This window comes from Homalodisca vitripennis, chromosome 3 (assembly GCF_021130785.1).
Source record: "Homalodisca vitripennis isolate AUS2020 chromosome 3, UT_GWSS_2.1, whole genome shotgun sequence".
Classification (NCBI taxonomy): Eukaryota; Metazoa; Arthropoda; class Insecta; order Hemiptera; family Cicadellidae; genus Homalodisca; species Homalodisca vitripennis.
The window spans coordinates 39,206,041-39,223,678 of NC_060209.1; the positions used below are offsets into that span (position 1 = coordinate 39,206,041).

The 17,638-nt window shown below is 33.8% G+C and overlaps 1 protein-coding gene across 1 annotated transcript in view; it reads right to left on the reverse strand.

Moving 5' to 3' along the window:
• LOC124356827 (protein sly1 homolog) overlaps nucleotides 1-17,638 on the reverse strand; it is a 76,444-nt gene that overhangs the window by 9,835 nt on the left and 48,971 nt on the right. The window contains exons 5-7 of the mRNA XM_046808060.1: nucleotides 9,067-9,205; nucleotides 7,147-7,374; nucleotides 1,450-1,540 (exon numbers count right to left, since the gene is read on the reverse strand). Of these exons, the coding sequence (XP_046664016.1) occupies nucleotides 1,450-1,540; nucleotides 7,147-7,374; nucleotides 9,067-9,205 (458 nt within the window). The remainder of the gene's footprint in view (nucleotides 1-1,449; nucleotides 1,541-7,146; nucleotides 7,375-9,066; nucleotides 9,206-17,638) is intronic.

Genomic DNA, 17,638 nt, shown 5'->3' on the forward strand with positions numbered 1-17,638 from the left:
TATTGAAACTTAACTATTATGGCATTACTGGTATTTCTGCTAAGTTTTTTCAAGAATACTTAAAAAATCGGAGGCAAAAAGTTCTTATTAATGGAGGCTGGTCCAATGAGTTAGTGGTTGAGAGTGGAGTGCCCCAGGGTTCAGTCTTGGGCCCCCTTTTATTCCTACTACACATAAATGATCTTCCTACTGCTGTTAAGGCCAAATCTCTGTTATATGCAGATGACACAACCTTTTTAAATAGTCATACAGACTTTGCAGCATTAAAAGACCTTGTGAATGAAACAGTCGAAGAAGCTTCATTGTGGTTCAGGTCAAATGGCTTTTTATTAAATGAGTTAAAAACCCAAAATATTTTATTCACCTTAAGACGAACTCCTCAATATGATATAATAAATGATTTCTCTTCTTGTGTAAAATTTCTAGGTATTTTTTATTGATAAAAATTTAACATGGAATCCTCATATTGAATATATTTCCAAGAGATTATCCCGTGTAATTTTTTTACTAAGACGAATAATGAAATATGTGCCTGAAAGCTATATAAAATGTGCTTACTATGCATTTTTTCAATCTATAATAAGGTACGGTTTAGTAATATGGGGTAATAGCACTAAAATCAATGAAATTCTTATCTTACAAAAAAAGGCAGTTAGGGTAATAGCACAAGCACAACCACTGGACCATTGCAAACCACTTTTCATAAAACTAGAATTGGAAACTGTTTATTAACCTATATATATTTGACTCAGTATTATACATTATGAAATATATTCAATCTCAAACTTTTAGCAGAGATCTACATAGCCATAATACCAGAAATAAAAATAATATTGTAATGCAACATTGTAGGCTAAGCAAAACCCAACAAAGTCATATTTTAATTTCCCAAAAGATTTACAACAAATTAATAGGTCTAGTTAATAAGTATTCTGTAAATATTTTTAAAACTAAGCTAACTGGTTAATACAGAACCCATTTTTATGAACTTTCAGAGTTTTTTAGTATTAATGATATATATTTCTAGATTGTCCAATTGCATATTCCAATTTGTTAATCTAGTGGTTTAAAGCTTTCATCTGTATACTGGAATTATGTTTTATTTAACATCAAACCTAAAATATATGTACAGTATTTTTATATTTTTATATATTAGAGTTAATACCTCTTTTGACTATGCCACTTAGGTGTATTTATGACTTTGTCAATGCATTTTGTAAAATGACAATAAACATTATTCTATTCTATTCTTCACAAAACCACAATACACAATCAGATCCACATCACATATACTCTCTAGAACAAAATTACTATCACCAACATAAAACAATAATTTTATTGATGCTGAAAATTACAATAATTAATCAAATTTTTTATATCTGATCTAGACACAAACCAATAATTGTGATATATATATTTTTGGCAAAATATCAGAATTTATCACTGTACCATAGATGCCTTTAGCCTCTTCACTTCCTCTTCTGAAGAACGATACTGTTCTAACTCCTCTTGGATCGCTTCTGCCACGGTAGGGAATGGACTGCAAAAGAATAATAAAATAATTGTACCATAGAATAAGTGGTAAGTATGAATTGTGAATTGGTTATTTAGTTTTCATAACTATCTCAATAAAATACACAGGTAAAACATAAAATTAAACGTTTTGAGATTTTTAAATTCCACATAGCATTTTTAAATAACATTAATACACCAACAACTGATCAAAAAACATAGTTGTAATAAAATAATTTGTTTCTCCTGAAAAATGCATTGTTACAAATTAAAAAGTGAACCTCATCAAAAGCTAGTATCAAGGCGTAGTTAATCTCTACAAAACTTTTAATATTGAGCTAATAAAAATATAATATAAATAAATAAATCCTTATTGTCACAAATGTTTCACAATATTGCAATAAAACAGATGACATTGTCAAATATAAGCTACACTACTCTTGTATGAGTAAATAACATTTCCAAACAACCAAACATACAATATAGTACGGTGTAATTAGACCTAAACCTCAAACATCCAAAGTAAAAGTTTTCCTCCAACACCAAATTGCTCTACATAGTCCCCTTATTCTATGGTAAAAAGTTACACCATTTTGAGCGTCGGGTTTGGGGGTGAGGGGGGGGGAATTTAAAAAATCACTAGTTTTTTTTAGTTTTTCGTAAATATTTAACCCTAGAACTGGCGGTCATTTCATCCTGTAGTGTCGGGCTGTTTTGGAGCTTCGCGCAAGGTTTTTTTTTTAAAAAAATTATTAAAAATATAAAATAAAAGCAATATAAATAAGAGTATATATTTTTGTGTTCAGAATTAAACGTAGAATTGCACTATATTGTAAAATTAACCATCAAAAATTTTCTAATAAACACTTTTTTTAATCAAATATAAAATTTACGAAAAATATTTCTTAAAATTGGGGGGGACCATACCTAGCAAATGAAGTTATAGTGAGAAATATTTATAAGTGAGATAGCCATTCTGTGTCAAATTTTATCTAGTTTCAGAAAAACATAAACATTATACACATTTATGAAAGCATCATAAAGCTATAGAACAAAAAGCAGCGATGCGTATAAATTCTGAAAATCGGGTGTACACGTAAGACTTTGGTAAAACAAGTTTTGCTAATACATTTATCTATGAATACATGTTATTTTGCATATTTTATTACTTAGAATAAAATAGAATATACAGTAGTAATGAAATAATTACCATAAATTATTTTTTGAAAAGTAAAAAAAGTTAAATTTTTGCCATTGTTCAAAAATTTTGCGAAAAAATTTTCATTCAGCAAAATATAAAATAGTTTCTAAGGCTTGTACTATATCAAAATTTATAAAATTTTATGGTTTATAAGTAATAGGAAATATTATGTAGTTAGAAAACTATAAATATAACTAAAGATATTGAAAAAATATAGAATAACCCAAACAGTTATTATATATAACCAAAGAAATTACAGGAAATATATATTTTATTGTGAAAACTATCTATTTACCAAAAATAAATAGTTTACTTCAGAGCTAAAAGAGTGCTATAAATAACGTTTAGTAAGTGAAAACAATAACAAACTATGTGAAATGAATTTTAGCCAAGTCATTTTGCCATAGCCTACACAAAGCCGGTAATTTCTCAAACATATTTCAGTAAATAGAAATTGATTTATTCTAAAATATATATGTTTACACTACTACGACATCAAACAACACACTACACATTAAATACGACACTAAAACACGCGTAAAACTATTAAAACTTACAAATATCCACAGCTCGGCACGAAAGTGATACAGAACGGCAGCGGTAATATGGCGGTCACAACAAAACGGTGTCGCGTTTTCTTTTACGTTCAAAATAACAAGCTTGCTACGTCATATTCATAATACAAAGAGGAATAAAACTCATCTGTTCCTTAGCATTTTTCTTCCCGAATCCAATGGTGCATGAATTATATCGATACGTTACCGGAGTATATTATAAAAAGTCATTATACCGAGGGGAATGTTTGATCGACAAAATTTTGACGGTTAAACACCACAAAAGCGGCATTAAACCGACATAATTATGTCGATTAACAGTTCTAGGGTTTAAAAAACTAAGCGGTTTATCCTAAACATTGTTATATACAAAAATGTTCTACGTTAAATTTTAAATAAGAATGGTCCTTTTCATAATCACTCTAAATTGTACGGTTCAAGAGTTACAGACGGTGTAAATGTTAACTTTTTCGTAACTTTGATAATTTTTTTAAAAAATAAGCTTCGTTAAAAGAATATTGCTATTTCAGTGGCCTGTGGTATGTTAGTGATAAGCCCTTGAAGGAACGACAACCTTACCACCTTATCAAGGGGCACTCTTTTTTAAGGGAAAAGAGGCTTTCCACAGGCCTAGGCCACATAAACCTGTAGTACGGAGAAACCCACCCTGAACTTTCTACGAACATTGCAACATAAAATTCACTTCTTAAGCATAAATATCTTTCAAATTTGGAATGTTCAATGTCTTTATTAACTTCACTCATCCTCCAGCACATTATCCTCCTCCTCTAGCTCGTCGTCTAAGATGTTATTATTGTCCATGTTATCACATGCTTGGCCTGAGCAATTGCTGCATATGCTAGTGCAGTTTAGACCACTCCTTCTGCATTCACAATTACGAACGCATTCATCTTTGCAAGTACACATTATAAGGGACAGTAATTCCTGGGGGGCTGCAGGACGTGCTGTTGTAATTGGTGTCAGGTGGTCGCCAATCTTCTTCCAACCCCACTCGAGTAGATCCTTATCTTCATTCAGCCACTGTTGTACCTGGTGGTAGGTCCTAAATGAATGCTTTCTGGACGCTCCTGAAGTGGGGGGTAGTGCATCCAACTTCAGTAATGCATGTATAGGCTGCTTTGCAATCGCTTTCAAGTAGGACTGGTAGCGGAGACAATCTAGATCTTCAGTGTTCTTGGCTCCAAACATTGCAAGTAGGAAGTAATTTCCTGCATCAGCCACTGCACTGGGGTCGACTTTGGGGTTGTTGAAGACCAGAAGTTTTTTCACGAAGAACGTTGTTGGCTTGAACTTTCCTATAAGGTGCAATTTTTCCCTTCTTATAGACAGCAGACACAGTGTCACATCCTGTGAAGGCGTATGTAACCAGAAGTACATATTTTCATATCCCCAATGCCTTGCTGAATGTCAGAAATAATGTACACTTTTTCCTGGTGATTTCCTTTTTTAGGTACGGACCATTTTCAGTTTATTCCCTGAAGGTGCGTGGACAGTCAACAGTACTAATAAGTCCGTGTCATCACCAATAATAACACACGTTTGAACATCTTTCTTCGCTTCATCAATAGCTGTTAAGACTACTAATAGCTCAGCATCACCCGATGCTTGAAGAACTGTGCAACCACATTGTTGCAAGTGCGATGAAAGGAGGGTGATTAGACCCATCTTGTTTTTAGCACTAGCTAAAAATTCATTTTGATTTATGTTGACATGGATTGAGTGAGTCTTCCACTTTGACCACAATGTTGGAACGTGATCTTCGTAGGTGTTCTTGATCCTTTGTGTTACTTCGTTCGTAACCATAAAAAACAACAGTCGCTTTTCCATAATGAGTACATACGTAATCACTATATTGCTCGCAAATCTGTTTAAATGTAGCATGCTGTTGCCAGGACAACACGATGTAGGAGGTGGCCTCCGTCAATTATATAGGACACTTTCACTGGGTCATCGATGTTTGATGATTCTTTTGAATCTGAAACCAAAACCGTCACCATTGATGATTTTTTCCCCTTCCTCATCAAGCCAGATTCGTCAAACAGTGATGGAGGATATGCACAGAGTTCAAACTGAAAAATTTCCTCTAATCTCTCATCACTCCTTACTGTACACACCATCCGATGTAAGAGAGTGTTAGGATTTACACATACGATGTCGTTGTTAATTTTCACCGACTTTCGTTATAGAGGCTAGAGACTTGACAGCAAACTTTCTTTTCATGTGTATTTCTTTAAATGTTTTGTTTTCAATAGATTTGATGGATATGGCTCCTATTTCAAATGCTTTATCAGTGCAGAAGACAGAACCGCCATTGGTTGCGGCCCGCGGTCCAAGGTCACTATGATGGCGGCCACGCCTGCTTGTACTACCACGTTTCTCCTAACAATTATTTTTACTTTTTCAACCTTCTATGGTGCCTCTTAGCCTCTTTTTGACTATAATACTGTAGTATATTATTACTCTTTAGTTAAATCATTTACTTATTTCTATATAGCTTTATTTGGAAAAAAAACCTTAAAAATTATATCATTTTTATTTTTACACCGTCTGCAACTCATAAACCGTAAATTTTACAGGGGAATATGCATAGGACATTTTTTGTTTAAAATTTCATGTAGAATATTTTTTGTATATAACACTCTTTGTGCTAAACAGCTTAGTTTTCAACCAATTTCCAAAAAACTAAAAAAACTACTAGATTTTCTACTTTTTCTCCCCCTCCCCCCCAAACCCGATGCTCAAAATGGTGTAACTTTTTACCAAACAATAAGAGGGTTATATAGAACAATTTGGAGTTGGAATAAAACTTTTACTTTGGATGTCAAGGTTAGGCCTTTTTTTAGGTTAATAACACCGTACTAATACAGTAAAACACATAAAAAAACAATAAAACAAGGTATTAATTGACTTATGATAGGAAAGCAATTATCTCAACTTGTAGACCTACTTAAAAATATAAAAATCAACATTAACAAACAGTAATGCAGTGCTTAAAATTTAATAAACTAAAATTAAAAACTCACATTATAATATGTTTTTTAAGTAACAACTCCTTAATGTTATCCACTGAATGCTCCTGAATACATTAATTCCTTAATGTAATTTATTGAAGTCTTTTTCCCCATGTATGGTGGTGTCTTTTCCACCACTTTCAGATGATGTCTGGGATATTGAAAATAAGTTTTATACCTAGTATTATGATTGTGTTTTATGGTTTTCATTACAAAGGTTTATCATAATTGGACTGCACTGAAAATAGGGTTTTGAAAACTAATAGGCTTGGTACAGTCAAGAAAGCTTCCAAGATAAAAATGTCATTATTCTTAAAAATTTCTTCTGAATTTAATAAATTTTATTTATATCTGTGGAAAACCCCAGAAACTCAATCCCGTACTGAAGAATTGAATAAAAATAAGCATAATATATGATTAAAACATTTTTTAAATCTATGGTATGTCTCAAAATAAGCATTTGAAAATCGGGGCTTTATTTTGACATGTTGATTTTGGTTGAGAATTAATGGCAATGGTCTGTTCTCAAAAATGACTTTCATTTTTTTATACTGTATATACATACTGTAGATAGTACCTGAACTTTTGACTCTTTGAGAGAGGTTTAAAAATATATTCAATCATATTTATAACTTTAATATTTAATAATGTATTAGTTTCTATATTGTATTTTACAAATTCAATATGTAATAAGTAGAAATTGTATTAAATAGTTTGAATTAATTTTCATAAGCAAGATACCTGACTCTCAATAGACTTTTCTGAAGTATCAAGAATCCCGCCAATCAAGAATCACAAATGAAACTTGACTCACATTTTCTGAACGTCTCAAACATTTGACACTTACCTACCCTTGTGGGTAGTCCAGAACTTGTCCCGATTGTCTAGGTCACACGCCCGAGCCTTGCTACGAACTCCACCCTTGGGCGATTTGCCACTGGCCTCCTCCACCACCACACGGTTCAGGCTGAGATCCAACACATCGTGAGCCAGTGCCTGGTACGTCCATGTGTGGTGCAGTGTTGTAGCCATGTCCATGTTGCGGTCCAGAATGATCAGCATCACTCTCTGAAAACTTTAGTCACCACCATTATATCCCTAAGTTGGAGGCAAAATGTTCATGGAAAGAGTGAACCAGAATTTCATGATGAATTTCTAGTGAATGAAAATATCTTTATGGATGAAAGTATCTTTGTAGTCAACAAGAAGAAGCTGGTAGTTGTCATAATTGTTTATTATTTTCAGGGCTGGTAAAAGATTAAGAGCGCATAATTGTATTGCCCATAATTATTACGAAAGCCATTCCACAACTGCGTGATATTCAAGCGAGTACTTTATGTCCTATGAAAAATTTGACGTTATTTTTTTAAGGACAATTTTGTAATATTTTAATATATCATAAAAAGAATATACTTTTTAGTTTTCTGCAGAACCAAAATTGATATTTTGCATGACATTAAACATGACTAACATCCTCCACTTTCTGTCCAATAACTGATCTCATTATAATGTTGTATGTATATTACTATTATGAAGTTTATATATGTTGACCTAAAAAATACTGACTTACAATGCCTTTCTACCTTTGAGATATTTTATTATTGTTTTATCAATGTGAGATATTCTTTCAGGAATCACCAGCATTCTACATTCTATATAACATATTATATTCTACAACTTTTATTTGCATTAAATAACTTAGCTTATATGTTTATTTGCAGAGCGTTATCAAAGCCTATCATTAAACTTTAAACTTGAAATGTTGCACAAAGCTTCATTTCTATTTTTGGCAAAATCGAATTTGATTATGGTGCATGTTTCTCCATTGGATTTGGCTGAGCATAGCAAACCCAACCTTTCCATAGTAATATCTATGGATCGAATTAAACTATGAACTTGAAACCTTGTATGGATCTTCATTTCTACATAGGTATCACTCTGTTCATCCATGGGATTTGTGTAACATAATTGTCTGCAGAATATATCATAAACAATTTGATACATAGACTTTGAATTTTACATGAAACTTCATTTCTACATAGACAAGATCAAGTTTGATGATGGTGCATGCCCTTCCAGAGTATTTTGCGAAGCCTTAGTAAAACCTATTACTCTGTGGATACCTCAAAAATTAATTGAGCAATATTCCTCTTCTGCTTATCTATCTTTCTGTTTTCAGCACAATATCTCAAGAACGATTGAGCTATGGACTACAAATTTTACAATTAACTTCATTTCTACATAGACAACATCATGTTTGATGATGGTGAACGTCCCTCTGTGTGATTTGGCTAATTGTTCATATTAACCTAACTATCCGCAGAATATTTTCAAGAACAATTTCATTCATACACTTAGTTATTACTATTAATGTTTCATTCTAAATCAATTATGTTTAAATATCAGCAATTACATATCTTGCTTTTGTCAATTTTATATTGTTTGTTGTAAGGATGTGTAAAACATGAAATTTCAAGAAATTTCAAATTGATACGAATGATGAATTAATTGAATTAAATTAGTATTTTATTTAACATAAAAAAAGTATTTGAAAGTTGTGGACTTTTGAGTGTTGCCGAGTAACATTTAGCCATAAAACTAATGCTGAAAACAGAAAGGAAGATTTCATCATGTTTTGAAAATTGGTTTAACAATTCTGTTTTGCTAATTTCTTCTTGTAGCACATTCCAATGTTGTGATTAAAACCTGATTTTTTTAAATACACAGGACAACATTTGTTGAGTTAGTTTATTTAGACTAAACAGACCTAAAGTGAGTAGACTGGGTCGAATCTGTGAACAAGTTGTTCCTTGTGTCCCTCAGGTTCTCCCTCAATTTCTTGTCCAGTTTCTCAGCCACCATTTCAGCTGCATTACCTCTAGGACTTCTTATCACGGGCACTGTGCCTGTAAATAGGACAAAGTTAATATTTGCTACATTTGCAGAATCAGATTAGCTGTTTACTATGTCCATTACTATGGACTGCTGCACTATCAATAGTTTTACGTCAGGCTGTGTTCATCTTTTATGTGTATAATAGGTTCTAATACTGAGAAATTGTACAACATAATTTATAAATTGCTACTAGGGAGACCAGAGCCAGTGTTATATATTGAATAGGGAGGGAGGGGGGAGACTACAGAGTGGCACAGACTGCCAGTGTTTCTGTTAGTGAACTGTTGTCAGAGAATAACATAAACTATATCATACTTAACCCTTTCCACTCGGATTTTTTTCACCAGTCTGCCCCCTCAGCTTGTATTTATTTTAGCATATTTTCAGTAAAAAACCCATTTTTAGCAAACTGGAAGTCAATAAAGTATATAGATTATTATATTGTATAATAATTTTATTTTATTTGTAATTTATAGCATAGAGATATAAAATTTGATACTTACACTAATAATTTTATATTTTAGCACAGTATGGTATCGTTTCAAAACACTCTGCAGGATGAAGACCAGGATTTTTTGAACAGGTTTTACAATAGTAAAGTGTTTCCTTTCTTCCTCCTGGCACCTTTCTATTGCTACAAACAGCACAGTCTTTAGATTATTTTTGTTGGATGAGCTGGGTGTTTGTTTAGCCTTTCTTCTTTTTGTACTGATATTGAATAAGGACGACCCCGCTTCAAACTCATAGGGTTACGGACATGGCCTACAAGTTCAGTGATGAGGATTTCTCTGAAATCCCTGTGTTGAATAGTTTTTTCTCCATGGTTTTTGTTCATTCGTGTTTAACAAGAGAAAGCTATTTACTATTCCCACTTCCAACATCCAGAAAAATAGCTTTCTCCACCATTTCAGAGATTTACGGGAAAATTTGTAGGAAGCAATATAATGGTCTGCTTGGTCCAAGCCACCCATATATTTGTTATACTGACAGATAACTGTTGGCTTTTGTATGTTTATTTGATGTTCCTTGCCTCTTCATTCTAATTCAGCAATAACTTCTGAATCGGAAAGAAAAGATGTACTTGTTAACGACATATCGAATCACTAATGCGAACGCGTTTGAAAATTGGTTAGGAAACGTGACTACAATGACAAAGCAAAATAAATCAGCAGCCGACCAATCGTAGTTCAGCTGTCATTTATTAGTTCCTGGAGAATGCCGTGCGATCCGCGCAGCACAAATCGGAAACATCGTAGTCCGCCTAAAATAAAGTAAAGCTGACGTCATTGCAATGTCGGATGGCGTCCGACATACGAGTGGAACGGTAAAATAGCAATGTCGGACAACGTCCGACACACGAGTGGAAAGGGTTAATACTGACACAATTTATTTTATGATGTGTAAAAAAAGAAATAACGTGACACAAAATATATTAGAAGGGCTATATCTTATCAGCAACAGTTTACAATGTTGTGGTAAATTAGTCTTTTACAGTTTCAGAAATTCAATGCAATGCATCACATATATAACATATTTAAACCTCTTTTAACTAAAGCTCTAAAGTGAAGAACTCCAATTCCACTAAGAAGTAAAGATGTCCTGAATCCATAGTTCAAATGCCACTAGTTAAGTTCCATTTCTAGTTTAAATACATTTACTTTTCTAATACACACTATATTGAAATGTTGTTAGACTCTGATATTAAATCAAATGTACGCACTGTGTTATTTTCTTGAAATAAATTAAGTTCTAAACAGGATATATTCTAAACTGAGTGTTTTATTTTTTATCCAATTGACCACAGTTACAACTTATAGCTTAATTCTAGTACAGTATGTTATTTTAATTAAGAATTTTATGAAAAAAATCACACTTTTTCATTAAAAAAATGCTGAATAAAAATATTGGGTTTCTAATTTTATCCAAGCATCCCTTCCAAAATATAATAACTTGTAATAAATGTTTTCAAATTATAAAATAACTTAGCTTATACTCATCAAAATGAAAATAATTCTTATTAATAATCATAATAACATTAAATAAAAACAAATAATTGGTATCTGAATGACTACTGATTTGGTAATCAATGTACAAATCATTACAAAAAACATTAACACAAAAGCTTAATGAAGATTCTAGAGCTATTACTACAAGCAAGAACTTACGTTTTTATGTGACCAGATTTTTTTATTTTAAGAAATTAATTGAATATACTTATGATTAGATTAACAGCAATTATTTAATGAAATGAAAATAAAATGAAAATCCAGATATATTTGTAAATAAACCAATGAAATGAAAAATGACTTTATTTACAGAGGCGAAGTTAGGACTTATAAGTCCTCTCTACCACTTAACCTCCAAACAAAACAAACAAAGTAAAATATAATCATACCTATTACAACATTGTAAACTGACACGTAAACTAAATCACTTTAATAATTAATTACATATTGGATGTAACATAATAATGTATATATATATATATATATATTATATATATATATATATATATATATATATAAATTATAATTAAAAATTAACCATTTCAATTAAAACTCTAACATAAATCTCTTTAATACAACAGGCAACTAATAAAACTATCCTATCCTAATCAGCTTTCATTCCCCATGCCACGCAACTTACATACAGGTACCCCCAAGTGTGACCGCAAGAACCACCAACCGTCATTCCCCGCCGAGTCCGCAGCAGAAAGGCGCTAACCTCCGCCCCAAAGCGATCGCGCTTGTCAATACTTCTGATGTTGTCTGGGAGAGCGTTCCACAATCGACATGCGGAAACAGTGAAAGATTTATTATATAAGGCTGTCCTATGAATTGGAGTTGATAATAAAGATGCACCCCTACGAGTTCTACATGCACTAACATCAGACATAAAAACGAAACTTTGGGCCAAATAACTTGGACAAACCATTGTGGATTAGTGCATGCAACAGACTAAGTACATGAAGATCTCTAAGTTCTTTGGATTTTAATAGGGATAATTGCTCAAAATAAGGAGATACGTGATCATCACGTCGTAAATCTAATTTAATTGAATGTCAACCAAGTACATGGTATTCCCGGAGCTCCGGTTTAAAAGTTTGGTCTTCTACGTAACTAAAATCTATGTACCTTAGAGTTGCGAACACTGAGAAACAGGCTGTCCACCAAGCTGTCCCATGATCTGTTCCATCTCCGTGTCTTTGATCTCCCCACGATTAATGGCTGAAATATTAACACAGTTATTATCTTGGAAAATCTTATTCGTTATTAAATTGTTAAATATTTTAATTAGCCTAAGTCATAAGTCACCCACTTTATTTCAGCTTTAGCCATCTACTTGAGATTTGGAAACTCTAGTATAAGAAACTGCTGTCCTCAATAAAATTGACAAATACTGAGTTGAAGTTTAAAACTCAGATTCGTAAATGTTTCTTTATAAACTTATTTAATCAAGAACATTTTAGTTAACTAAAAATGGTTAGTTAGTGTGGGTAATTTTCGTTTTGTTAGTTTCGCTACTAATGACTTACATTGCCTGTCATCAGTTAGCATTGCCAAAATTACCTATGACGGGCAGTGCCCATCATGCCAAGTTTCGTAATTTTCGAGTCAAAAAAAATATTCTGATATCAATTATTTTTGCATTTGTCCAAACTATTATATCAATGTTCATAAAATGTTTGATTTTTGAAGCTGGGTCAGCTCTCAAATCGATTGTTGTTTACCGTTTTATCTTGTTGATTATTTGTTTTGATTAGTTGTATATGACGTTGCAGTAAAATGATTGCCATTCTTTTCTGATAGTTTTAGTAACTTTGTGAAGAACATACTCAATGAAAAGTAAAAATAAAGTGAGTAATGGTAACCTTGATGATGAAATTTTGAGTGAAAAAATGGCGATGAAGAAAATAAAAAAAATTATATGACAAGGCCTAATCTTTGAACTTGGGAGTGCGCCAAAGCAAGCTAATGATACACATAATTTTATTTTGAGTGGTAGATCTGGGTATAGAAAATAATATTGTTACTAGACAACTAAATACTTAAAATATAAGATAATAAGATACAATTTAATGTGTTATGTGGACATTTAATATTTTTAATTGAACCTGAACACCTACACAAGATTTCCATTACAAAATAAAAAATTAATTAGGTACCTAAGGGTAAACAATCTTAATTTTAATTGGTAGTTAATTGGTTAATGAGAATTGGCAGAATAAAGCTAAACAGATATAGAAGCCTATCATTAAAAAAAACAAAAATAAAACACATTATAACTAATAATAAAACAAACAAGTTTTGTTTTGACAAAACAAAAGATGACAAACCAATACAATTAATTTAATGATACAACATTACTATTAAAGACGACACAACAGAATATAATGACGGACTTACTGAACTGACTGTAATTGACTAATAAGGACAACTTTGCTGCCATTTAACCTTCTCAACCCAAAATAAATAAAATTCTTTTTTGGACTAAGAATCAAGTCCCTAAGTTACCTTTCTATCTAGGACTTACCGCACAGATGGATGGACAAGGCAACAATTCTATTTTAAGGACTGCTGTATCCTTAACCGGTTGGGGAGTACTGACGGCTATAACCGTCATCCTACCTAGTGTATACTAGAGTAAGCAAAATTATCCTTAATGAACTCCAGGGAGTAAAGAAAAAAGTTTTGTTGTTTTCATTCAAAATGTATTGAAACCTTACAACATATCATAATAATGCATTTTTCTGGATCTACAACTTGATAAATTCAAACATTTTTTTTTTTCGAATTTTACAAACGTATGATAGTGTTCAAACACCACAAAGTGCTACTTCACATTTTGTGCCACTATAAGCAGTTTCTTTCCTTTTACGCTCACCCCGTGTTGTATTTGAACACACAAAGCACCCCCCACCCCCCCCCCCCCCCACCCCCCCCCCCCCCCACCCCCCCCCCCCCCCACCCCCCCCCCCCCCCACCCCCCCCCCCCCCCACCCCCCCCCCCCCATTCTTGAACGGTCCTCTGCATCTTCCTCTGAAGCGCCACCTTCTCCATATCAGCCTTCACCTGGTTCCACCATCTCACTTTCGGTCTCCCACGGGGTCGTCTTCCTTCTGGGTTACCGTACATTACCCTCCTCAGTTTGCATTCCTCTTCTCTCCTCAAAACATGGCCTGCCCAACGGAGTCTTCTGCACTTTATATTTCTCCTATTACATCCGTACTATTGTAGAGCTCCCTGATTTCTCTGTTATGTTTTCTTCTCCATAACCCCTTGTTCAATATGATGGCCCATAAATTTTACGTAAAATTCTATTCTCGAAAACTAGAAGCTTTTTCTCATCCTTCTTATTTAGCCTCCACGTTTTCGGATCCGTACAAAAGCACTGCACATATAATTGTTTTGTATATTCTAGTTTTAGTTTTGTGAGAGAGAGATTTGGTTGAAAGTATCCTATTGCATGCATATACACATCTATTTGCTGAGTTGATCCTATTTTGTATCTCTGGTTCATCTGTGTTTTTATTTGATATTGTGACCCCAAGGTACTTAAAGTTCTCCACTTGTTCGAAAACATGCCCATCAATTTGTAGGGTCCTCCTCTTTGATTTTGATTCCTTTTAAAGTGCATATATTTAGTTTTTGCATCATTTCGTCTTCAACCCCACTATCTCTGCCTCACTCATAAATAGTCTAGTTAGTGACCTCAAATCATCTACATTTTCTGCAAATATGACAACATCATCTGCAAAAGCTAGGATGTTTAGTTTTAGCTCCAAACTTCCACCCCTAAATCCCTCTCTGCTACACTCTGAAGTGCTTCTTCTATGGCAATATTAAATAAGATTGGAGAAAGACCATCTCCTTGCCTGACTCCTGAGTTTATCCCAAAAGGTACACAGTCCCGACCATTAATTCTTACTGAGCCTCTTGACTCTGTGACACTCATCTTAACTAAATTTATTAATTTTCTCGGGATGCCAAATTTATCTAGTTGTGTCCACAACTCTTTTTCCTGATTATGCTATCGTATGCTTTTTGAAAGTCAATAAATATGGCAAAAAAATTCTTTATTATATTCCCAATATTTAGCTAATATTTCTTTGAAAATGAAAATCTGATTTGTGGTTGATCTGCCCTTTATGAAACCCTGCCTGTTCTTCTCTGATTATTTCATTTGTATAATGTTCAAGTCGGTTTAAAACAAATTTTGGATAAAACTTTATTATGGGATGCTGAGTAGTGAGATGCCTCTGTAGTTACCACACTCTTCTTTTTCACCCTTCTTGTGTATAGGTATTATTATTGCTTCTTGCCATTCAGCTGGCATTTCTTCTTTCTCCCAAATACGAAAGTATTAGTTTCCATAGATTTTCCACTATTATTTCTCCTCCTTTCTTCAAGAATTCTGCTGTTATTTCATCCTTTCCAGGAGCTTTGTTGGTCTTTAGCGCTTTGACTGCATCCTTTACTTCTTCTATGGTTGGTGGTTCTATATTTGGTTGAACATGGTAGTATTCACCAACTTGCTCTTCGTCCCTAGTTTGGTCCTCTACATTTAGTAAGCTCGCAAAAGTACTCTCTCTCCATCTTTCTATAACTTTTGTACTTTCTGTCACCAAACTCTCCATCTGTACAGGAGAGCGAGGCGCTCCCAAGATCTTATACTTATGGACCAGTACCGTGAACTTAGGAATAGGGTTAAGCAGCTTCTACGCAATTCCAGACTGAGATACACGCGAAGTCTTTTTGAGAACAGAAAACAGTCGTCAAGCGACTTATGGCGAAAAGTTAAAAGCCTTGGGGTGGGGAAAGCAACGTGAATCACATCAGGTCCATATCCCATTGAATGAATTAAATACCTTTTTCACTTCTTGTAGTCCAACTATCAACCAAGGTCAAGTGAATGACTACTTAACCCTATCTTCATAACTTACCTGATCACAGGCGAAATTATCCTGAGTTTACTTTTTAAGCCAGTGATACAGGATGACGTGTTGAGGGCTATACGCCGTATCCGCAGCAATGCTGTTGGGTGTGACGGTATTCCAATACGCCTCATTAAAAATATCCTCTTTGCTGTCCTCCCTATTATTACTTTAATCTTCAACACGTCATTAAGAAGCTGTGTTTTCCCTTTTCAATGGAAGTCTGCCCTTGTCCTCCCCCTCAACAAGATCTCAGCTCCAGTGTCATGCTCGGATTACAGGCCGATAAGTATTCTACCTGCACTATCTAAAGGCCTTGAGAGAATAGTGCACTGTCAAATTACTGAATATCTGACTAACTATAACATATTAAGTGACTACCAATCTGGTTTTCGCACAAACCACAGTACTGAAACTGCACTGCTAAAGGTAACTGATGACATACGACTTGCCATGGACCATAGGCAGGGCACAATTCTTACTCTCTTTGATTTTTTCTAAAGCTTTCGACAGCGTAAACCACAAGTTACTGTTAGCTAAATTAAGGGTAGTAGGGTTTTCTGATCATGTTCTTAATTGGCTGAGATCATACCTGTCAGAAAGAAGGCAGTGTGTCAAGGTTGCTGACGTGACTTCGGACTGGGGGTGTGTTACTTGTGGGGTGCCTCAGGGTTCTATCCTGGGTCCCCTACTCTTTGTACTGTATGTAAATGACATTCACAGAGTTCTCAAATACTGCAGGTATCACATGTACGCTGATGACCTACAAATCTACTTGCACGTTGACGTTAACTCCATTAACGACTGCATCAACAGGATGAATGACGACATTAAAAATATTGTTTTTATGGTGTGGAAACCATGGGCTTACACTAAAACCATGCAAAAAACCAAACCAATACTTATATGCCACACACGTTTACGGAACTTTTCTGGACCCGAACACTATTGAATCCTTAATTATTGACGGAACTACTCTACCATACTACGAAACAGTGAAAAATCTTGGTTTGACATTTAACTCGAATTTGACTTGGACGGAAGCGGTGAGGGATATATGTAAAAAAGTCTTCGCATCTGTCCCACTCACTGAAACGCTTACAAAGATTTCTACCTGAACGGATCAAACTACTGTTGACAAAATCACTAGTACTTCCACACTTCAATTACTGCAACTCTGTGATGAATGACATGACGGTAAGCACTTAGTGAGAAGCTGCAAAGGACTGAAAACTACTGTTTACGTTACGTTTATGATGTGAGACGAGACCAACACATTACACCGTACTATATTCAGGGAAATATTTTGAAATTAAAAGAACAACGATCAATCAAAATACTAAATTTAGTTCATTCAATTTTACAATCTGGATTTCCAAAATATTTTTCAAACTATTTCCAATTTATATCTCATGATAGTGTAAGAAGCACTCGCTCTGGTTCTCGTACCTTAAGAATGCCCCAACACAGGACTGTAGTATTTGATAGATCTTTTCAAGTGATGGGTTG